General features: G+C 39.9%; 1 protein-coding gene across 3 annotated transcripts in view; it reads left to right on the top strand.

Annotated features, from left to right (window-relative positions):
• Positions 1 to 24,196, top strand: part of STAU2 (staufen double-stranded RNA binding protein 2) — a 180,390-nt gene that overhangs the window by 89,015 nt on the left and 67,179 nt on the right. For all 3 annotated transcript variants that reach the window (XM_075705208.1, XM_075705206.1, XM_075705207.1), the window contains exon 12: positions 7,394 to 7,701. In XM_075705208.1, coding sequence (XP_075561323.1) covers positions 7,394 to 7,701 — 308 coding nt within the window. The remainder of the gene's footprint in view (positions 1 to 7,393; positions 7,702 to 24,196) is intronic.

Here is a 24,196-nt window from a genome sequence, read left to right as displayed (position 1 = left end):
CTTTGCTGAGTTTAGAGTATAATGTGTATTTCTGAAGTACCTAGTGTTTTAAACACGTGTCTAGGAAGTTGGGAGATCTAGATTCTGTTTACTTCTTCACCAGAAGGAGAGTAACTCATGGGGTGCAGAGTAATCTGGATAATGGCAGCTTCCTTTTGGAGATGCGTATCTAATATCATTATGATTTGCAGACAGAAAATAAAAAATCAGATGCTGTCAAAATCCAAGAAATCCACAGAGAAGGAGTGATCTAAAGGTATCATGACTTTATAGTCTGTCTGTTGATTAAAGCACTTGTGAGTGAAGGTGCAGATACGTAATCTGGTGTTCCCTGGCTGGTTTACAGATTTTATATTCTGCATATTTTAGATAGAGGTAAAAAAAAAAGTTGCAAGCAGCCTGCTGCCTGGTTCTTGAGTAGTATGGATTGTGCATATGTAAGAAAGATACACCTGGGCTGCGAGGCTTATAGTTTGGATGTCCTCAGGCTGAGAAGAAACCCAAGTCAGCTTTCTAGGAGACTGCTTGACCATTAAGCTCTTGATCTATAAATTGTATAAAGAGGGGATAGCCACCGTGACAGCAGATAGCCAGCGCTGTGGGTAGAGATAATTTCAGAGAAATTCTCCTTTTGCTTTTCCCAGTCTCCTAAAATTCCTATATGAATTACATTTGTTGAAGGTTGCTAGTCTATTCCTTTGAAAAAAACTGCATGTGAAATAGCAACACAGAGCTCTTTTTTGATATTAACTCTCAAATTCAGATTTAATAATGTAATTCTGCAAATTTTCTGCATTTGGATTTCTGTCTTCAGCCAAGCAAATGGAGCAGTATCACACAATTAACCTCGATATTACGTTTCTCTAAATACTTCACTTTTCTGAATCTTTTCTCCTTTTCCTACTCCATTCCCCCCAGCCTGGAAATCACCATGTACCTCACCCTTAGTCTAGGATAATAATGTCCTTGAAGAATTGAAACGCTTGAACTAAGGCTTTATTGCTGTCAGAACCAATGACTTAATTCTCCATTCTCTCCTCCATCCTCTTTCCTTTACATCAAACATCTTATCCCTATGACTTCCACTCCCCCACCGCTTTCTCCTCCTCTGATTTCATCTTCACTCATACCTATGCTGTGCTTGTTGATGTCCCCCTTGACCTTCTTAGCTTCAGCAACCTCTCTGTCCTTGTCTAGTAGACTTGCTTATTCTTTCATCTCTTCTACATGTGGGTCATGCCTTTGTTTTCCTCATCATAATTTTCATTCCCCTCTTAATCTGTTAATGAATAGTCTTGCCTGCACAAGTCACCTCCGGTTGCATTTAGGCATTCTCCTAATTGCTTTACCCCCTCAAAAATCATTTTCTTGCAGCTCTTACAAGCACCTTGATCTGTCAGCTCATGAGCTTGATTTGCTCCTGCCCCAAATTTGCTGATCCTCTTTACTGATAAAAATACTGTCCTTTCTTGTGCATTTAGATTGCTTCTTTTCAGAACCTGCTTCATCTTAATCTTAGGTTATCTGGTACACCAATGTATTGTTGGAAAGTCATGATGCAGAAATTATCATGTAAAAATAATGATGTAGGTGTTTTGTCTGTCTTTTGGAATATTTTATAGAATATCCTGTAGAAATTCCCCACTGCAAACAATAAGTCTTATTTTTACCAAAATCTTATGTTCCCAAGCAGGAGTAAAGCTGTGGGAGATTCCAAACAACTTTCCTCACCTGAGTTAAACACCAAATGTTACAAAAATGTATACAATTTAAGTCTCCTGTGATACTGTAATTTCCTTTTTGGCTGTACGGAAAATGTTCCACTAAAATTAAGGATGTCAAGACCTGACTTCGTGAAGAGCTAAATAGTATTTACTTCAGTGTCATGGTTATTTTAAGGTTAAATAAACTAGTATTTTAATGAGTGGCTTTATATAACATCAGTTTGTTTAAGGTCAAGTACACGAGATATTTTGATTGAAGGACATTGTGTAATGACAAAACATTTTTTCATGTCTGAATATTGCAGTAGCTGGTGACTTAGAAATACCACAGATAGCTGTGTTAAGTAGGTAATGATCACATCTTCGTATTTCAAGCCAAGATTGTGTGTAGACTATTGCTGAGAACATAATGGCCATACTATTTGCCTATTCAGTTGTTTGACTGACGTTTTCTAAGTTCCTGCTGAGGTAATAAAACAAAATTTGAGAATATTCTAGTATATAAATAGGCTTTTACAGTGAGTGGAGTATAAAATGATAATTTCTTTTTATGATAATATTTACATTTTTCAGTCTTGTTATTGAAATAGTTATTTGGTTTTGTAAATTCTCTTTTTTGCTCTCAGTGGATTTGTAATGGGCCATATTCTAGGGCATGTTGAAAACCTGCCAGTTCTATGGAGGAATTGTTGCATGTGAAAGTCCTCCATGCCTCTTAAGGTTTTGTCCATTTTAACTTACGTAATAGTGAAGTCAGGATTAGATCTGGGTCTAGCGTTTTCCTGCTTAATGCCTTACTACAAGATTTTTGCCATGTATTTTAAGGAGCAGAATATAAGAAGGTTTTATTCAATGTGAATACAGGTAACATAATCTGAAAGAAAGCTTTTTGATTATTATGTATTGAGTATTTTATTCAGTTCCAAAAATACTGATTATCTCTTTATGAACAATCTTTTTTTCATCCAGTTATGGGTTATTTCCAATATCAGGGTGTTAAACTTAATGTCTGAGCATGTCAGATACAGAATTATATCATGGTTTACTTTGCATCATTACACAAGACATGAAAGTACTCCTTCATGCTGGTCCCCCGTATCACTGGTTGTAGTGCAGGGAAGAGCATGTGCTCTTCAGGGGTGTCGGGGAAGGTCATACATTAGCTGACACTGCTTCTGATGCACCAACAAGTCCAGCTTTCCTGTAGGACAGGTGAGAGCCCAGAGAGAAAATTGTGGTTCTCTGAGAAAGAGTAAAGTTTGGTTTAGACCAGGTGTCCTTGAAACATAAAAAGTCAATGACTGACCTTGAACCAGGAGAAGTCATTGAGTGAAGGCAGAGGAATAGTATCCCTACAGTGTTGGTCATGTAGAAAAGAGAGAAAATTAGCACTGATATATATGTACATTGACAATACAAGCCTGATTCTGTAGGTCATCTTTTGGAGTTCAATGATAAAATCAAAATCTCAGCTTTTCATGTTTTCTGGTCTTTCTGAGAGAAGTAGAACGTTGAAAATGGGACACCAGTGGTACCAGTTTAGACACTAATATCTCTGAGTGTGCAGGCAACACTGTCATCACTCTGAACTTAACTTAGTAGCCCACTGCTGTGGGGTAACTTGTCACTGTCCTTGTATCAGCAAATTCCATTTTTGCGGAGTCATTACATTGAGGCTCATTTGATGATATTGTCAGTCATTCTCCTTCCTCACCCCATTCCCCATGCAGAAAGTCCCTCCAATGGTTATTTTTGTTTTCTGTGAACTCCAGAAGAAGTAAAGATCCAGACAGTGGGGGACCCTTTTGTAGAAAGTCCTCGTGTCTTCCCAGCCAAGGGGACCCTATAGAGAAAGGGTTAGGGATAAAAATAACACCACTGCACCAGATTTTTGGAGACTTCCTCTACTGCTGCTGCTGTGAAAAGAAGTGGAATCAAACCACTGAGATTACACTTCAAGGGGAAGGCATGTGAAGGATAGCTGGGCCATTTTGTATCTTAATCATACATTTGCCTTGGAGTCTAAACTGTTTTGCACTTGTCTGGTATGTGACAGCAAAAGTAGACAATGGAAGATCAAGAAATTTATTCTTAGGTAAGAGAGGTCTTTGGTGTGGGGTTTTCAGAGACTTCAGAAGATTGTGAGAGACTGCTAACAATTACCGTCAAGGATGAATAAGACATGTTTTTCAAATGTTAGTGATTACATTTCATAGCTAGCCTGCATATTTTCATAGCACATTTGCTCACAGGTTTAAATAATATAAATGGAAATTTTTTTAACATGTTTCATGAATGTACCTCTAAGTTATAGATCCTGTGACTCCTAATAATTACAATGCTACCTTTGGAGTATGGTGAAGTTAGTATGGGATAAATATTTAGCAGACACAAAAATCCATTTTTTTTTTTTTTTAGCTGAAAGAATAACAAAAATATGAAAATATTCACCTAGAGATGTTCTTCTGCAAATGCAAAAAGGTGTTAGAGGATAGTATTTCTTTCTCCCATGTTTTTTATTAAAATGCTTGTTTGAAGACTAATTAAGATAATTTCTGGAGTTCTTTTGTTCTTACACTTACTCTGTTGATGTCGTACTCCTTGTCTTGTGATAATACCTTTACTACTGTAACTGAACTGTTATATATATACACCCTTCTACAATTCAACAGACTTGAAATAAGCAGACAACAGTGGGGAATGATATAAAAAAAATCCTCAATAATACATTAAAAATAGATAATGAATTACAATTAATACATGCTTGATAGAAGTTTCCAAAGAGACCAAGTTTTTATTGGCTTTTTAGAACAAGTTTGTAAGAAGCTTCGTGAAACATAGGCCCCGTATAAAAAGTTAATAGCTTGCAACTATATTAATGTGATGTCTGGAATATTACATTACTTTGTTTCCAGAGATAATCAATGATGGTAATATAATATCTGCCTCTCAGAGCCAATGTATGATTTAAATTAATTATTGCTTATAAAGCACTTTGAAGTCTTTAGCAGAAAGGTGTTGCATAAGTGTAAAAGTACTATTATTAATTTAACATCACCATTAGAGTAAAGTCAGTACCTTAGGAGCATTTGCTATACTCCGCTCAATATCTTTTTATTCATCATATGCTGCATATTAGTTATTTTAACATTTAGAAAGCTTAGTAATCTGGAAGTGTTCCAAACCATTGTTCCAGACAGCAGTTAGATATTTGGGTGGATCATGTAAAAACAGTGAAATGGCTGAGAAAGCATGTAAAATGTTTGTTTTAAGTAATATTACATCAATGGAACAGACATCTGCAGCACTGGACTTGGTTATAAACTTTTTAAACTTTTTTTAATTTAACGTTGTACTATGTTTTTCTAAAATTGATTGGGGGGGCTAATATATTATTTCTAAACAAGTATATTGTTTTACCTTTTGTTCAATTTTCATTTCTGTTTCTCAGATATTTTTAGGAAATCACATTTACAGTGGGCAGGTCTTAGGAGGTGGTGAGCACCTGCCGCTCAATATTATTGTTGCTGTTTGGTTTTGTAAACCTAATGTCAACTATCGATATCCGTATTATCTATTTTAATTTTCATTCATGTTATCTCTTGTATAAGACTATTTAAAAATACAAGCAGTGATAGGCCTTGGAGATTATAGCCTCAGAAAAAGCATATGCAATCACTCTATCATATAGTGATTACGCGCTATAAAATAATGCTGTGTGTTTACACAGTTGTTGTTATCTATAGGGTTATATTCTAAATTCTCCTAAATGGAGAAGAAGAAATTTTAGGGACCCTGTCCTTCATCTTTCCTAGTAGCATGGTCTTGAATTTATGCTTAGCTCTAGAGTTCAGCCCAGGGTCCACTGGCTTTGGAGCCAGTTGTAAGACTGGGTAAAACACCTTTAAAGATAGAGTTCAGGGTCCAGCCAGGCTCCCCAGCACCACGAAGATAGGAGGGGAGAGCAATCAGGTGAATAACAGATATGTCTTTGTGAATGGTGTAAGCTGATGTTCCAGCTTTCTGAAAGCAGTAGTAATTTAAAAACCAAATGTGTAAGTAAATCAATTATAAGATTCACCTGTAAGCAATTTGTGGAGTCAGCAGTGAGGAAGTTCGATTTTCACCATGTAGTTGAAAATGAGGATATTAATTACTGGTAATATTTTTTGAGTCTTCTTCTTGCGGTAGACATTTTATTTAAAAATACTACTTGCACTACTAGGATTAGAGGAATCCTTTCTAGGTAACTGGAAATTAATTTTGTTCTCTTCTTTCAATTTATTCTACATTCTGAGATGAATTTAATCTGTACTGCAAATGAATTAAGCATTGAACTCTTTGATTTCTCTTGGGATTACTAAATCAGTTAACAAACAGGTTTATCATCCCTAGAATGAAATGCCATATGGCTCAGGTTCACCCATCTTGTTTTCAGATATATGCTAGAAGATTAAAGTATACTGTTAATATGAAATTACACATATCAAGCTCATTTTTCAATTTATTAATAATAAGAAATAGGTTTTCCTTTTATCAGCAAACTGGGTACTCATGTTTCCAACAAATACTTCATTATGTATGAAAAGTAGCAAACTTCAGCCTTAATTCTGCACATTTCCATGCACAAGAATATCAGCAAAACTGATGAAGTATGTACTCCTGTTTTCAAGCAGGTTTAGGGTTGAGGTGTTTCTAAAAATATATTAAAAATTTTGCAATGTAGACAAATTATCCCTAATTTACATGTCACTGGAAATATTTAAAAGTAATTCACATAAATAAATGTAGGTCTTTTTAATGTTCATCCTAACTCTTACTGGTATTAATGATGACGTGTACATGCTTTCCTTGTTCAGTATAAATGTTGTCCAAGGCAAGTAGCTGTTTGCAAACTATAGGATGCCATATATGCAGCTAAATAAATAAATAAATAAATTCCTCTTCATTGAAGAGCGGTCAGTCACGTAAGAGTCATTAGGACAGTAATGATGTGGCTGCAGGGCAATTTAAGGTTATTTAAGCACAGGCTGCCGTTTCAATTCAGCAAACATTTTAAGCCAGCACTTGAGGCAGTGCTGCTACCGCAAGAAGCTGTCCTGCCCTTCCTTTGCCTCCAACAGCTCGTTCTCATGAGCATCGCTGCGTGGTCCTACAGGTGCTGGTGCTGGCACGAGCAATAGTGCAGCTGGAGAGTACAAACAACAGCTGTAGGTGGGAGAGAAAGAACTACTTCTGGTGGCGACAGTGCTGACACAGGCTAGCTTAAATTATTTGTGAAATAACAGCCTAAATTATTGTATCAGGTAGGAGGCAGAAGATTGTAGTGAGATAACAATTGTGCTACTATTTTGAAGTAGAAGCTGTTCCTCATGGTTTGTAGATCTCCAAACCTTATTTGTTCATGTTGTGTATTCTGTGCTAGCCACAGTTTTAAAGTCTGGGTTTGTACCTTCTTAAAAAGAGTGGGGGAAGAGGAAGAAGCGAGGCACTTCAGATCTGCTTTATTTCTAAATAAATAATGCAATTTCATTTACAGTTACTGCAGGAAAAAAGATACTGCTTTTAAATGCTTACTTTGTTTTCCACTGCAAAGTATGTTAATGAAAACAGTCTACATGTCAAACCCATTCTAGAGTAATGAGAATGATCTTTGCTTTTACTTTCAGCACCAAAGGGAATACTCCATCTCTCTCCTGATGTTTATCAAGAGATGGAAGCAAGCCGCAACAAATCAGCCCCTGGTACCACTGTAAGCTATTTGTCGTCCAAAGAAATGAGCCAGACTTCTAGCTCTTTCTTCAGCATATCTCCTACAACAAATAGCACAGCTACGATTGCCAGGGAACTTCTCATGAATGGAACGTCCCCAACTGCCGAAGCCATAGGTCTAAAAGGAATATCTCCTGCTTCCCCCTGTTCTGCAGTGCAGCCTTCAAAACAGCTGGAGTATTTGGCAAGGATTCAAGGCTTTCAGGTATGGGAGGGGGAAAATGAAGCTCTTCAGCCAGAATCATAGCATTGCCATCAAGGTTTCACTCTTGCCCTCTTGAATGTGGGCATGCATGTAACTTATCTTGTAAAATTAGCTGGTGTCCAAGGTAGTTTCTGGGTCCAGGAGATACAACCCTGCACCAATATACATGTCCCTCCTTCTCTTTTTTGTTCCTTCCTTCCATTCACCTTACTGCAGGCCATCTTTCTCTTCTTTGTTTATTCTCCTTAAATAATTACAGGCCTAAATTGTGCTTTTTACTTGCACTTCTTTGAGAGTCTTCACCTCTTGGCGTTAGAAGCTCTACATACTGCTCTGCCGTTGGTTTCTCTCTTCGACTCTGATCCAGAAGGTACTGACGCACCACCTTAACTTTGCGTTTGTCTTCTGGGCCGGGTCGTTAAAGCCATTACTCTGCTTCCCACCCTGCACCTCTTAGTTGTAACCTGTAGAACAACGTTTTGATCAGAAGGTGCAGCCTAGGAGCAGACCTGGTATCAGAGCAATGCAGAATGTTTTTGACATCACAGTCAATACTAGAGAATGTAAGATGTACTGCGCTGGGTCCGTGCATGAGTCCTTCAGCACTGATGACCTGTATCCAGTAATGGCAAATCCTACATTTCATAGGACAGTGACATCCTCTGTAGTACATCCAGTCATTTCTGCAATGTGGAAGATAGGAAAAGGAAGCCTCTTCCCAAGCACCATTACATGCAAAATTACACGTGTGTATGGATGGTAGCTCATTTCACTGTGTTGCACCATCGAAGGATAGAACCAGCTATGTAGAAATATTCTTTTTCCTGTCGTAGGTTTTTGTTTTGGTTTTTTTTTCCTTTTCAGAGCTGTGAATTTGTTTCATTTGAAAAGTTGGTTTCATATGTTCTAGCATATGTAATTTGATCATGTAACTAAATTCTGGAAATGGGAGGTTTCTGTTAGAACTTTTGCATGTCTGATAATGATTTTTTTCATGAAAGCCCATGTAATTTACAAAGTATGCAGTTGTTGGAAGTGATTTAAAAGAGGCTCCTAGAATTCGAGAAATAGTGTCAGATGTTCTATTGGCATAAGCAGCATAGTTAAATTACATTTGCGTACATCAGATATCACCAGTTGTGGATTTGACCTAACGCTGTTTCTGTCTAAAATGTACATTCAGCTTTCTTTTGGTCTTCATTTTTAAAATGTCATTTTTGATTCATTAGTTTGAATGTCTCTTAATGCAAGTAATGGTAAAAGCCTAAGCCTCACCGTAGTAGAGTTAAGCTGCTAATAGGAATTCAGTTTTCCTGAGTTCCATTTGTTACCTGCCTGCAGTAGAAACAGATGAATTCTGATGAAAAGAAATTCAATCCGTGAAGTTTTCACTGCTCGCTTTCACATCTTGTCAGATTGCTTGTGTCTACTAGTAACACTTTATTTTCATAGAACCGATGCACAATTTATGTTACTGTTTTGATTCTTACTTGCCTACAGTATGTGGTTACTGTAAAATGATTAGTTGTGTTTGTCCTGGGTTTTTTTCATGCTTTGATTCTAGATACTTATGTAGAAATTGTTTTTAAAGGGTCTTACCTTGAGCCAAAAAATATAATCCGTTTCATCCGTAAACTAGACTACTACTTTTTACTTGGCCCTGATACAAACCAAGGAGTTTGGTAGAGAATCTCGATTATTAACATCTATCTGCTGTGTATATAACTGATGGTTTTACATCATCTTAGCATGCTTTTTAACACCTCGTTTGAATAAGCCTGGTATTGATGTGAAACTCTGCCACTGCTGGGTGGCTGAGCCGAGGTGGAGCAGTGAACAGAATCTCTGTGGGAAATGGCTCAGTGGCCTGTCAGGTGCATATCACAGGTCTCTTCACCATTTCAGCCTAGAAAGCTCTTTGTGTTTTAAGAGTTTAAAAGCCGATTTCTTTACAGGTTAACTTTCTCAGGCATATTTACTAAGTAGAAAACTACTGCATTTGCAAACAGCTAGCTTGTTTCATGTTTCCTGAATGACCCAAAATGATTTTTAAATTGTTAGCATGTATTTGTATTCTGGTCCGGATGATAACCATAGTTTTGTCTTTCATTGAAGAACGTATACATTCTGTTCTGTTACAATGTATTTTTGAATTTTTAAAAAAATCAATAAATACTCATATGATGTTTCATTTGTAAATGTAAAAAAATGTTATTTGCTTATTTGAATGGTTTTTTGAACTTCTTTAGCTGCAGGAGACACGTCTTTAAAATGTGGTTATTTAATTTAAATTCTTCTAAACTGTTTGTATATGATCTCAGCCATGTTCTATTGTAAGCCCTTAATATTGAGAGTTATTGGGACCAATGTATGGAAAAGTACTAAAAAATTACATTTTTATGTTTTATGGCTTATTATTCTAACGATATTTGTAATTGATAAGCAGCAGCTCAGTGTCACTGAAAAACAGGTGTTTAGCTTGGATACTTTCAAGGCTGAGGCTTCAAATTACCAGTGATAATTAAACACAAATACTTCAAGCAAGCCTTTACAGATTCTGAATAAAGCATTTTTAGTGCTTGCTTCATATTTGTGAATACGATCTACCAGTTAATTGTTTTGCAGACTTTGCCCAGAGATTGTTTAAAGGAAAATTCAGCTTTGGTAAAATTGTTATTTTTAAGTGACTGTGTGGTATTTTGGCCATTGTTTTGTAACTAGATTAGGAAAGCTACAGTTATTTTTGCTGACCATTTAAGTGCAGTAAATTATTCAGAGAGTTTGTTTAAATGGAAACATTTAGAGAAGCTGTTTACACATGAATAATTTGAGCCTTCAGTTTCTACTGAGGCAAAACACAAGTTGCAGGTAGTCCAGCAGGAAATTCCCCTGGGAGTTTCCATGAAGCAAAAATTGTAAAATTTAAAAAGCCATGATTGAATGCCCCCATTCAGTCCCAGTGTGTGGCTACAGCCATACTTGGCTTGCTGCATTGGCAGGACTTAAGAGATCTTAACTTTTTCTCCATAGTGGCTACATAATAAAACCTCACACAGGATATAGTTTCTACTTGGTGTATTCCTTTGATTGCAATGGTTACACAGTTTATATCTTTCCTCCCCTGCCCCTCCGCATTTGTTTAGTGGTTAACTGTTCCATGTATAAATACATTGATAGATTCAAATGTTTTATTGTTGGGCATTTCTAAATGTTTCTCATTTCCCCAACCAGTAGTAAAGGCATACGTTTCTGAGTGAGTGCACACACAGGAGAAGTTCTGCTGGATGCTCTAGAGTCAGGTTTACTTGTGGCCCCTACATTTCAGCACATGGTTTTGAATTGTCAGCAGATGTGGGCCTAAACTAAATTTCCATACTTCGTACGAGGGTTGACACTGAGCTCAAAGCTTTCCCTACAGTGGCTTTAAACAAAACAAACGCTCGTTTTGCTTTGTTGGAGGTTGGATTTGGAAATCAGTCTAGGAGTGCTTGGAGCTCACTACTGAGATACGTATGTGAGGAAAATTTCAGGGAAATTCAACCCTCAGTGAATTTCAAGGAAAGAGCTATAATTTTGGTCTGATCTGTATGTAATTGCAAATTTCTTGGAGCAGGTCAAACTGCACCTGGTCAAAAGCACCTAAATACTATTTTCAAAATTGTCACAGGCACTGTGGGTACTAATAGCAAGTCATTTAGAGGTGTAAAATCATCTAAAAAGGTAGATGCTTCTTGGGATTTTCATAAACACCTGTGCAGATTAGGTACCTGACTTCCAGTTCACTTGTAAGCCTGGGCACCCTACATGGTGTCTTGCAAATTTGGGCTGTTGCCCCACCCTGTGAACTCATTACCTGAAGTCAGTCGTACCTTGGAGACTTCTGCCCTGTTCTGTGTTGCCTGATGCAGACATGTCCTCACATGCTGTGGGTTGTCATCCTGGTGTGACTGATAATGGTACTTTCCTCGGTGTCTGCTCACCACTTTCGCTGAAGGATGTAGTCACTGCCAGGAAGAGCAAAAAGGGGCAAGGCTGGCTTCTTCAGCCTGGGCGCAGTATGTGAAACAGCCAGCGGTCCTAGCTCAGGCCGTGCTGTGACCATTTCCTGGTCTCGCTCAGATTTAGCTGTGGCTGCAAATGAGTGCAGCACCACAGAACTGATGCCTGGCTTCCCAAGTAAAGGACGGTGGGTGACCTTCTCATCCATCCCACCTGAGTGTGTGAAGGTTTGTGAATCCCAGCCCTGCTTTTACCTCAGATCTCTTTCTCTTTGACCAATATTAAATTCGCTGTCAAAACTTGTTGACAGTGTTCATGATAGTTAAAGAGTTCTTGGTCTTTTTAATGACGAAGAGTTTGGGCCTGAAACCCCTTCTCCAGCAAATGTCCTAGACACAGCCATGAAAATCGGATTTGAGTTCAGTGGAAATTTTTAATACAAAAGGAATGAGTGAGGGGTTCAGGGTTAAGCCTGAAGAAAATAATTAAAATATAAACTATTATGATCACAACTTTCGCATTTTGAAATTTTGCAATTGCCTTTATCTTCCTTCATTAACGTTTTGTGTCCAAGTATGCCAACTCACTGATGATGGCTGAAATAACAATTTCAATTCAAAAGTTCTTTTCCAAAGCAGGTCACAATTAAGAAATGTTGCTTACTTAGTTAAATGAAAATTCATGGGACTTCACTAGATGGAAGTAGCATTCCTTTCGGTAGTTCTTGTTCATTACATGACCCAGTGAAATATGCACACTTAATTTGCAGGAACTCCCTGGGAGTCTTGCCATTAGCTATTTCCCTTCTTCCTTACCTCTGAAGCTGTTTTTTACCTCAGTAAAAGCAACATCTTGTCCCTTTTCAGTCTATCTTTTTCTCTTCCCGCAGCAAGCAGGACTTTTTTCAATTGAAGTTTCGCTGGTCTTTGCCAGCACACCAGGATATTTCTTTTTGATGATCTTCAGTATAGCTTAGGATTGGAAAACTAAGGCCAGATCCTTTGCTTGTACAAATTGTATCTCTGAAGGCAACAGAGTGACACACCAGTTACGGATTTGGGCAACAGGACTGCAAAATTTTTCATAAACTTGCCACATTCACAAAAGATGTCATGATAAATAAGAAGGAGAAAAAAGGCTATAGCAAGACATTTACCAGTCTTTTGAGCTCTTGCAGAACACAAATCTCTAAATTAGCTTTGAAAATTGCAAGAATCCATTGGTACGGATTGCAAAGTTAGGGAGAAAAACAAGCAGGAAAAAACCCCCAAGCATTCCCCATTGACTCCAGGTTCAAATAGCTACAGTAAGGGGAATTAAGGGACTTTTTTTATTGTTCTGGTGAGTAGAAGTAAGGTGAAAGCATTCTGAGAAATGCTCAGTATTGCATCCCATTCTCAGCAGAATCTCCATGCTGAAGAGGCTGATGGGAAGAAGTGAAAACAGATTAACAAGAATGCTGTGATGGAGGTGAAAGCTTCAATAGAGGGCTTTGAAGCAGCACATTAAAATGAAGTTTCCATGGTTTCCCAGAAAATCAGTGGGCATTTCCTGTCTCTGGGTCTCTGATGGACTGTAGACTACCTTCCCATCCCAAATGTCCTGTCTCAGTCTTTACAACAGACAATCTGCATTGTTTTGTTGTTGTTTTCATTTCCATTCCTCTCTCAGGATAGAAAGTAGCAACTTCTCTTTGCTTCTTTCAGCCTTTCTCGTGACTCACTGCTTTGCATAAAGTAGCCCCCCACTATGTCATTCACCTCCACTCTTCCTCAGTAGTTACCTACTGAGCCTACACTACAAAGGTTGTAGTTAGAAGTTTAATCATTTTGTGGTGATTGTGTTCAAGTGATCATTTATTTAGGGGTGAAATGGAGCTGAGCTGTGGTAAAATGGACAAAACCCAAACCATCTCTTATGAGTCATGAATGGCTGATGTGATTTTCCTCAGATTCTCCCAAATCACTTTTGAGGGAAAAAAAAAAGTAAAATTTTACTGTGTTCAGGGGGAAGGGTTCTAGGTACTGAATCTATTATAATGAATATAGTTGTAATTATAGTGTTAGTTGTCAGAGAGAGTGTATTTTCAAAGTTCCTTGCAGATGAATGAATCAAAAGGTACGTTTTAGCAAGTCTCCAGCTAAAGCCAATGAGGGAGAATGTAGCAAGTGCTAAAAACTACAGTGTAAACCCAGATGATAATGTTCTGTCCTTGAACATTTTGGCTGCAGAAAGGTTTGTGGCCACTGTCAGCTTAGGACTGGAATTCCAGCAAATGGGCTAGTTCTGGGGAGTACAAAAGTCTCATCACTCATTCAAATTAGAAAAACAGCACAATAATTAAAGGAAGCTTTTGAAATTATAACATCAGGCTTCCCGGCATCATTAATGTAAAATGGATTTGAAGGGTGTGTCAGCAAACTGTTTTTATATAAATGCTTCTTTGAAGAAGATCTTATCTCCAAAAATCAGGAAAAAATTGGGATATTAAAAAATGAAAATGAAAGTATTCGTGAAACCCCTTGAAGTAGCTCAGGAGTGACTGTGTTGCCATGTATTATCAATACCTGCTTCTGCAAAACAAGCTGTGGAATTGAGCTTCTGGTTCCTGTCCTGGTGCCTTGGGTTATAGTTTACTAGCACTGTACCTGCTCACTGGTCACATCAGTTTCTCTAAAATGACATGTGGAATGATGTCGTGCTCTGTCGTCACTGAAAGTACTGAAATCTGGCCTTTTGCAGAAGGTTATTATCTTTCTGTGTGTTTGTACTATGCCATGCTCTGGCGTACAGTAATCTCAACAGCAATGTTTGTCTCTTGCCCACAGGGAGTATAAACACCTGTAGAAATGGTTGACAAGATCCTCATTGTCTCAGTTTCTGTCTCTTCCGGATACCTTTTTTTTTTCCTAATGTGAACTTTTCACTTTCACCAATTACCAAACTGTTGCCTGATGTTCAAAATTACTGCAGACTTTTGTGGGTTAACCCTGGTGGGCAGCTTAAGCCCCACATAGCTGCTTGGTCACTGCTGCCTAGTAGGATGAGGGAAAGAATCAGAAGGGCGAGAGTGAGAAAACTCGTGGGTTGAGATAAACACAAAAGCTGCATGTGCAAGCAAAGCAAAATAAGGAATTCATTCACTGCTTCCCATCGGCAGGCAGGTGTTCAGCCATCTCCAGAAAAGCAGTCTTCCGTCGTGTATAATGGTTACTTGGGAAGACAGACACCGTAATTCTGAACATGCCCCCTTCCTCCTTCTATTCCCTGCTTTTGCTGCTGAGCAGGATGTTGTATGGTGTGGAATATCCCTTTGGTCAGTGGGTGTCAGCTGTCCCAGCTGTGTCCCCTCCCAACTTCTTGCCCACCCGCAGCCTGCTCACCTGCGGGGCAGCGTGAGAAGCAGAAAAGGCCTTGATGCTCTGTAAGCACTGCTCAGCAGTAGCTAAAACATGGATGTGCTAACAACACTGTTTTGGTCACAAATCCAAAACGTAGCACCATGCAAGCTGCTCTGAAGAAAATTAACTCCATCCTAGCCAAAACCAGTATATTCTCCACCCCTTACTCCATAACATTTACATCATGCTCAGGTCCCACACTGTCCAACAGATCCTCATTAACCACCCTGCCCTTGCCATCCTTTGATATATACACAGATATCCTTCCCTTAGTCTGTGGGCCACCCCTTTAAAAAGTCCACAAATATCCATTGAATTCATTTAGTCCATGGCTTGGGCTCCATCTGTTATGGTAGTTGCTTAGGACAGGAGAGGTAGTGTGTTGTGTGGAGCTATTTGGCACCAAAATCAGCTCAGGTTGGGACACTGCTGCACTTTCATTAGTTCTTGTGAGGCTTGTCCTCTGTTGGTTTAGGTGGTTCCTGCTTATAGTACTTCCTATAAAATGCAACTCAAATCATGGGTTACAATTAAGAGGTGTATCCATTACAATCTCCTCTCCTTGTCCCTTTAGACTAGGCCATAGGGTTTAACATTACAATGAACTCCTCTACTTGCCCCTTCTCCAGCATGGGCTTACCCACAGGCCACTGTCCCTTAGGGGTGTACCTGCTCCCATGTGACCTTACCCATGGGCCACAGTTCCTTCAGGAGTGTACCTGCGCTGGCATGGCCTACTCCATAGCCAGATACGCTTCTGGATGTGCCTGCTCCAGCATGCACTTATCCGCAGTCACAGTCCCCTGGACTTGCGTTCCAGCCTGCCGGGTACAACAGCACAGGAGCAGCAGCAATGCCCTGGCCATCTGCCAGCCCATTGCTGTTATCAGTATGTTCCCAGGCAGAGCAGAACAGGCTGATAAGGAGTACAGGAAATGGCAGAAGCAAAAAGCAGCCACTAACAAGTACTAGACTCTAATATACAGCAAAGCAAGCAAGCCCCGTGGCAAGCACAGGAGCCTGGCAATTAATGGCTAAACAGCTATAAATTTGGTCTAGCATACTCTGATCAAATCTGTCGTTATCTTGAACCCCTCCTATCCCACATCGGGTGCCAGAAAGGACTGTTATGGGTTATCCCTGGCAGGCAGCTCAGCTCCACCCAGCTGCTCACTCACCCTGCCCAGTGGGATGGGGGAGAGAACAGGAAGGGTAAAAGTGCAAACGCTCGTGGGTTGAGATACAGTTTAACAGGTAAAGCAAAGCTGCGCACGCAAGCAAAGCAAAACAAGGGATTCAAAGCAAAACACTACTTCCCATCGGCAGGCAGGTGTTCAGTCATCTCCAGGAAAGCAGGGGTCCATCACGCATAATGGTTACCTGGGAAGACAAATGCTGTAACCCCAAACCTTCCCCTTCCTTCTTCTTCCCCCAGCTTTATGTGCTGAGCATGATGTCATATGGTATGGGACATCCCTTTGGTCAGCTGGGGTCAGCTGTCCCCTCCCAACTTCTTGTGCACCCCCAGCCTACTTGATGGCAGGGTGGTGTGAGAAGCAGAAAAGGCTTTGACTGTGTGAGAACTGCTGACAGCTCTGTTTTGATCAAAAATCCAAAACATAGCACCACACAAGGTGCTATGAAGAAAGTTAACTCCATCCCAGCCAAAACCAGTACAGCTTTCTACACTTTACTGGCATCTTTACAGTTGTGTACCACTGGGCAGAAGTCAGGAAATAAGACAACTCATTTTATCCGTGTGAACTTACTGTCTTTGTGCTCTGAAGAAAACTTACACTTTTTTATCAGGTTATTTGCTACAAAACTTCCCTATTTATTCAAGGCAGCTGCTATTTTTGTAAACAGGGAAAGCAGTTTCCTCCAAGCAAGGCAGTGGGTCAGTCAGGATTTTATTGATAAGTTTTAGTGGCATCTGTGATTTGCTCAACACCAGGCAACCTGTTAACTGAGAGTCCTTACCTGGCTCTCAGAAACTTGCAGGTGTCCTACTACACTGAAAATCAGCTTGAAATCAAATGGCTATGTTATGTAAGGGCTTCAAGGTCTCCAAACCCTAATTTTATACATGACTAGCCAAAAGTAAGAAAACATGTTGGGAATGTGAAATAGAGGGAGAGATAAAACAGAACAAGCTGATAGCAAGAATTGTTCTTGAGAAAGCTTCACATAAAAATCAAAGCACCTGGACTTCATTGCATTATGTTTCATAAGGTTTTTTAATCAACTAACTTCAGAGAGGAGGTAGGCAGTACCACAGCTGATGGCAGTGGCCCAGAGTAGATCTACAAGAAGTGGTTTTATTAGTTTCCATTTATTTCAGAAATGTTTCTGCTGACTATAGACCATGTAGTCTATATTACCCTATTTTTGACCTCAAAGGAAGTCAAAATAGTGGTAGTCATTCTGCAAAAAAATAAGAAGAATCATTCTCATATCAGTTCCTAAGGAAAGATACATAAGTTTGGAAACCTAGCTTATTCATTCACAGAGCATACTGTAAGAGGTAATATTTGCTGCAGGAAGAATGTTTCTGAATTAATTTAAGAGCATGCAGAATTAGGAAAACAAATGAAAATCTAGCTACAAGGGGCAGTAAATTTTCTGACACGGGGTCTCCAACTACCTGGCTTCTGGCCAGAAATCTGTCTAAACTAGCTTTCTTCTATTCTGGCCATCGTTACCTCTCTCCCTCTTACAAGGAAGAAAGCCCTTTATTCAAGTGCCGCTGAAGTTTTGCTCTTCTTGCCTCCAGAAACAGCCAGGTGCTTCTTTTTTGTTTCAGTTTCTAAAAGGAAAGAAGGTAAATGGAGAGTAACTGGCATTACATGGGTCCCCAGGGGTGGTGTGGATGTCAGCTTGGTAACATTTTAGCTTTTCTCCTCGGCATCTTGCAAATAACCATTAAAATCCTCCCACTTATCCCTGCACATAACTTGGTCCATGGAAAAAATGTGAATTATATTTTCATAACCAATTTTAGAATTTAGGGGGTTTACGTATAAGAAAGCTATCAGGATCTCTCAAAATACTGCAGCCAGCACTAAATGCACTGGACTGTGCTCCCTGCCAAAATCTTTCTAAGTAAATCCTAACGTGACTTGGTAACTTAGCTATGGTCCCTGACTTGGAATACAGCCAAAACTTTGAAAGACTGGAAGTTTCAGCTGGCAAAAATGTGAAGGTGCGATGATGAATTCATAGCAGACTGGGGTTTAGCTTTAATTATAGTAAGGGAACTCAGCTCTCAAGCAAAAACCCTTAAAAAGAGAAGTGACAAGAAAAGGTGAAGAAGGAGAAAAGAGACAAGTTACAGCTTATTCCTCTCACTGTGACTCGAAGCCGAGGCTTTCAGAGGTTTTTTTGGCGGTTGTGTCCTTCAGTCTTGGTCAGAATTGGGAGCACAATGAAGCAGGATAATTTTCAGAAATTAAATGATTGTTTCTTGTTTTAATTAAAGAAGAGTGGTTCTTTCTGGATACTGCCCTATATCTAGGTTAGTGCATAAAACCAGTGTCTGTATCAGCATCAGACTTTTCAGCAAAATCAGGCAACCAATTTTGTACTCACAATTTCACAGTGATCCTGTTCCCTCTTCATTAATACAGTGTTCGTGGCTTTCACATGCAGTTTGTAGACAGAGAACAGTTAAAGCTTGCTTCACTCTTCACTCCAGTGCCAACCTTCGTAATGAAAAAGAATGTACATGAAAACATATTTGTAGTGATGCTTTTGCTAGAAAGTGACTTTAAACCCAAGCTATTTTCTCTCTGCAAACTAACCAAGTTCCTCTCTCCCCTTAGTCAGTTGTTCAGGATGATACCTGAGGCACAGGCTCCTCCACAAATGCTCCGTATCGTGCTCATCCTCCATGTGCTTTATTAGCAGAACACGAACTCCATCACCTCCTTCCTTTTTTTAGGCCATGTGATGGAAACAGGAGATGCCAGGGTTGCCAGTTTTCCATATTCCCTTTGATCGTGAATTATAAAATTAATTTCAACTCCTCCCCCTGAAAAGACAGTATTTACCTGAATAATTATGGGTGAATGGATCAGAGGCAGACAAGTTCATTCTGTAGAAACCATGTCAGGTATAACTTACATTATTTTGTAGTGCTTTGCAGTGTTTTAATTTCTGAATAATTAAATTTTTTTTATCATGTTTTTCTTATTAATTTTTTGGGGGGAAGATTGTATTCAGTGTTTTAGATCACTGTGGTTAAGCTACTCTCTGCTATGTCTACAAAATAGGACATATCTTAGTTATAGAATAGAGGAAGTGAACAGGGTAGCAAGGTAGTCTTCAAAGTAAGTGTGATTTTTTATAGAAAGCCATGTCCCATCTCCCGATTTCAGCTTCCCTACCAGACAAACAGGTCTCTTTGCACCCTTGAATGCCAGCCATTGAAGATATGGATATTTGGTTGCATGGTTGCATGCCCCGCTGGACCTGTTGTTTGTGAACAGAAGACTTGTGGGTGATGTGATGGGTGGAGGCTGTCTAGGGCATAGCAATCATGAAAAGATAGAGTTTTTCATTCTTGGAGAAGTAAGGAGGGGTTCAGCAGAACTGCTACCTTGGGCTCCCAGAGGGCAGACTTTGGCCTGTTTAGGAGCCTGGTTGACAGAGTCCCTTGGAGGCAGTCCTGAAGAGCAAAGGAGTCCAGGGAGGTTGGACTTTCTTCAAGAAGGAAATCTTAAAGGCGCAGGAGCAGGCTGTCCCCATGTGCTGAAAGTGGGGAAGATGACTGGTGTGGCTGAACAGAGAGCTTTGGCTGGAACTCAGGAAAAAAAGGAGAGTTTATGGCTTTTGGAAGAAGGCAACTCAGGAGGATTACAAGGATGTCGTGAGGTTATGCAGGGAAAAAATTAGAAGGGACGAAGCCCAACTAGAACTTAATCTGGTAAAAGACAATAAAAAATGTTTGTATAAATACATTAGCAACAAAAGGAGGGCTAAGGACAATCTCCATCCTTCACTGGGTGCAGGGGGAAACGTAGTGACAAAGGATGAGGAAAAGGCTGAGGTACTTAATGCCTTCTTTGCCTCAGTCTTTAATAGTCAGACCAGTTGTTCTCAGGGTACCCAGCCCCCTGAGCTGGAAAACAGGGATGGGGAGCAGAATGAAGCCCCCATAACCCAAGGGGAAATGGTTAGCAACCTGCTACACCACTTAGACACACACAAGTCTGTGGGGCCAGATGGGATCCACCCAAGGGTACTGAGGGAGCTGGCAGAGGAGCTCACCAAGCCACTTTCAGTCCTTTATCAGCAGTCCTGGCTAACCAGGGAGGTCCCAGCTGACTGGAGGTTAGCAAATGTGATGCCCATCTACAAGAAGGGCCAGAAGGAGGATCCAGGGAACTGCAGGCCTGTCAGTCTGACCTCGGTGCCGGGGAAGGTTATGGAGCAGGTCATCTTGAGTGCCATCATGCAGCACATACAGGACAACTGGGTGATCAGACCCAGTCAGCCCAGTCATGGGTTTATGAAAGGCAGGTCCTGCTTGACCAACCTGATCAACTTCTATGACAAGTTGACCCGCTTAGTGGATGAGGGAAAGGCTGTGGATGTTTTCTACCTGGACTTTAGTAAAGCCTTTGACACCATTTCCCACAGCATTCTCCTGGAGAAACTGGCTGCTCATGGCTTGGACAGGTATAATCCTTGCTGGGTAAAAAACCAGCTGGATGGCTGAGCCCAAAGAGCTGTGGTGAATGGAGTTAAACTCAGTTGGCGGCCAGTCACAAGTGGTGTTCCCCAGGGCTCAGTGTTGAGACCAGTTCTGTTTAATATCTTTATCAATGATCTGGATGAAGGGATCGAGTGCGCCCTCAGTAGGTTTGCAGAAGACACCAAGTTGGGCAGGAGTGTTGGTCTGCTTGAGGGTAGAAAGGCTCTACAGATGGATCTGAACAGGCTGCATCAAGGCCAATTCTATGACATTCAACAAGGCCAAGTGCCAGGTCCTGCACTTTGGTCACAACAACCCTATGCAACACTACAGACTTGGGGAAGAGTGTCTGGAAAGTGGCCTGGTGGAAAAGGACCTGGGGGTGTTGGTCGACAGCCGGCTGAACATGAGCCAGCAGTGTGCCCAGGTGGCCAAAAAGGCCAGTAGCATCCTGGCCTGTATCAGGAATAGTGTGGCCAGCAGGAGCAGGGAGGTGATTGTTCCCCTGTACTCGGCACTGGTGAGGCCGCACCTGGAATACTGTGTCCAGTTTTGGGCCCCTCAATACAAGAAAGACATTGAGGTGCTGGAGTGTGTTCAGAGAAGGGCAATGAAGCTGGTGAAGGGTCTGGAGCACAAGTCTTATGAGAAGTGGCTGAGGGAACTGGGGTTGTTTAGCCTGGAGAAGAGGAGGCTGAGAGGAGACCTTATCGCTCTCTACAACTACCTGAAAGGAGGTTGTAGTGAGGTGGGTGTTGGTCTCTTCTCCCACGTAGTTAGCGATAGGATGAGAGGAAACAGCCTGAAGTTGTGCCAGGGGAGGTTCAGATTGGATATTAGCAAAAATTTCTTCTCCAAAAGGGTTGTCAAGCAGGCTGCCCAGGAAAGTGGTTGAGTCCCCATCCCTAGAGGTATTTAAAAGAGGTGTAGATGTGGTGCTTAGGGACATAGTTTAGTGGTAGACTTGGCAGTGGATTGATGCTGGTTGGACTTGATGATCTTAAAGGTCTTTTCCAACCTAAACAATTCTATGATACTATGTGCTCCGAAGGAATACCGTCTTTATAAATACATACCTGGGTTAAGGTTTAACAGATGGAAGGTAAACAGCAAGCACCTTACTGTACTGATTATTCTGTACACTGCTGCGACGGCAGCGGTATTAGCTAATTTTCTCTTGATTAGAACCAAATACCACATCCAGAGGTAGGACAGAGCTGGGTCTCCCTTGCTTGACTGAGCATAATATATGGCCAAACTTTCCAGGTCTCTTGCATCACTGAAACAGGAGCTCTGAATTCAGAGGACATCTAAATAGCATGAAAAAAAGGGCGTAGAAGCTTCTTTGGTTCAGATGATAAACTTGTTTTGCATTTAGCAGATATTTTGTATATTCTTTTTGGGAACTGTATCAAGTAGGTTTTTACACTCTTATTTGTACTTCACATGTTTTTATAGATGGCAAGCGTCTGCCTTACTCTAGTCAGGAACGTAAAATACTACTGCAGTAACCTGTGGCAATGCCTTTATTCTGCTTGTTGTTACCTATTTATGGTACAGTAATGGCTTATTTCTTAGTCTAAACCCTAGGAATGTATTTTAATGAAGATTTAAGACTACCATACAGCTGCTATTCAAACTCTGTAAGAGAGGAGCATGTTGGAATATCTCAAGATTTACTGCAGAACTGTCAGTCTTTAAGCTACCGAGTGTCTTTACCCTTCTGTGCAGTAGCTACGGTGGAAACTTCGCCCACTGCTGTGAAGCAGACACAGCGATTAATGAACCTGAGGCGCGCTAATCAAACATATGTTTTCTTGACACAATGATTGTGTTATATATCACATCCGAATGTACAGGCCTTTATCTTTCCTTAATGATCTAGCAAGGGGGCTTTTTTAAATGTGGGTGTTTTTCATGCACTCCTTAGATTTGTTCCACAGGGGGTGACCATTAAAAACATCTGACGGGCATGCAGTTAGCCAGCTCCCTGCTGAGATTAGTAAAATACTATATTTAGTAATCGCACTACATCAAGGAACTCCAGCATTGCAGGAAACAGTTTGATTCAACACTTTTTTTCTGATTTTTTAAATTTTTTTTTTATTGTATGTCTTATTTTTTCATCTGGGACAATTTTTTCATCTCTGTCTTGGTTTTTGTATCTATGCTTCAACTTTTCATAAAAGACTTTGTTCATACAACGGGATTTTTTCCCCAGTTTTTTGTTTTGTTTTGTTTTTACTTTACTCCTACCCTCACAAATAAAATATATGGAATTGTAAAGCAGGTAGTAAGAATGGAAAGTGGTATTTGGAATCTCTGTCATGCTGCTCCATGTCTGAAGAGACTAATCTATTATTTGTTAGGAAAGCTCTGTGGATAATACAAGGATTCATGCTTTTAAGTACTAGGATACTATACTGTGAAAGCTCCTAATATTGGCTTTGAGAAAATGGTTGAAATGAGCAAGTATATTTAATTTATTTTCATGCCAGGAGTATTTCTTCACCAATAACTATGCATGAAACAGAGTTTGAGCTCAAACAAAGAGGATTTTTAAATTTTTTTTTAGTAGATGACATGACTAAAGTAGATGAGCAACAGAAAGAGGAAGATAAAAGACCAATATGGAAAAAACATGCGTTTCACCAGGAAGGTAAAAGAAGAAAGATGTTTCATGAGACTCTTGTCCAAGTCAAAATTATTATTTTAACATCTGATTTTTGAGCCTATTCTGGTTTGCTTGTCTCTGTAAATCCAGAGCAACCTGTGTAAAATCTTGGAAATTACTCTGTAAATTCAGGACAAAATTATGTGCTTTCCCTTTAAGGGGCAGATTTAAAGGACTACCATCCTTTGTTCTAACAAAATAGTCCAGGCTTGTCAATCCGGAAGATTTGTGCATTGCTGAACATAATGGCATTTTATTACCTAGTTTATTTCTGTCTAGCATTCTAAGACTCCTGCTGATGCTTTGACTCAGAGTAGTTTTTGTTTGGAAACATGAACTCCAATGTCACAGATGACTTCTTTCTTTTGGTAATTCATATTATTTTTTTAAGTTAATAAATGTTCAAGAAAGAAAGTGTTTGGCCAGACAGAAGTTGTGTTTCAAACTGTGAACATGTAAGTAGCAGTGTGTGAAAATGGTAGCCTTTATTTTTGCTCCCTTCAGTCTCTTGTTAATGCACAGTTAGGTCGTTTCTAACAGTTGTTTAGTATATTATAATTAAACTTAACTACTATGTAGTAATATAACAGGTCTCTCACCTTCCTCAGTTGTGAATTAGTAAACCATAGCCCTTGTTCATCCAAAAGGATAGATGTTCAAATGCAGAAGTGCCCACTGAAGACCAGCAGACTACCCCGTGCTTGAAGTTAGGACATTCTATTTCCA

The sequence above is a fragment of the Pelecanus crispus genome, chromosome 2 (genome assembly GCF_030463565.1).
Source record: "Pelecanus crispus isolate bPelCri1 chromosome 2, bPelCri1.pri, whole genome shotgun sequence".
Taxonomy (NCBI): domain Eukaryota; kingdom Metazoa; phylum Chordata; class Aves; order Pelecaniformes; family Pelecanidae; genus Pelecanus; species Pelecanus crispus.
The sequence above is the reverse complement of the archived record's forward strand: the minus strand, read 5'-3'. Positions and strand labels throughout refer to the sequence as shown.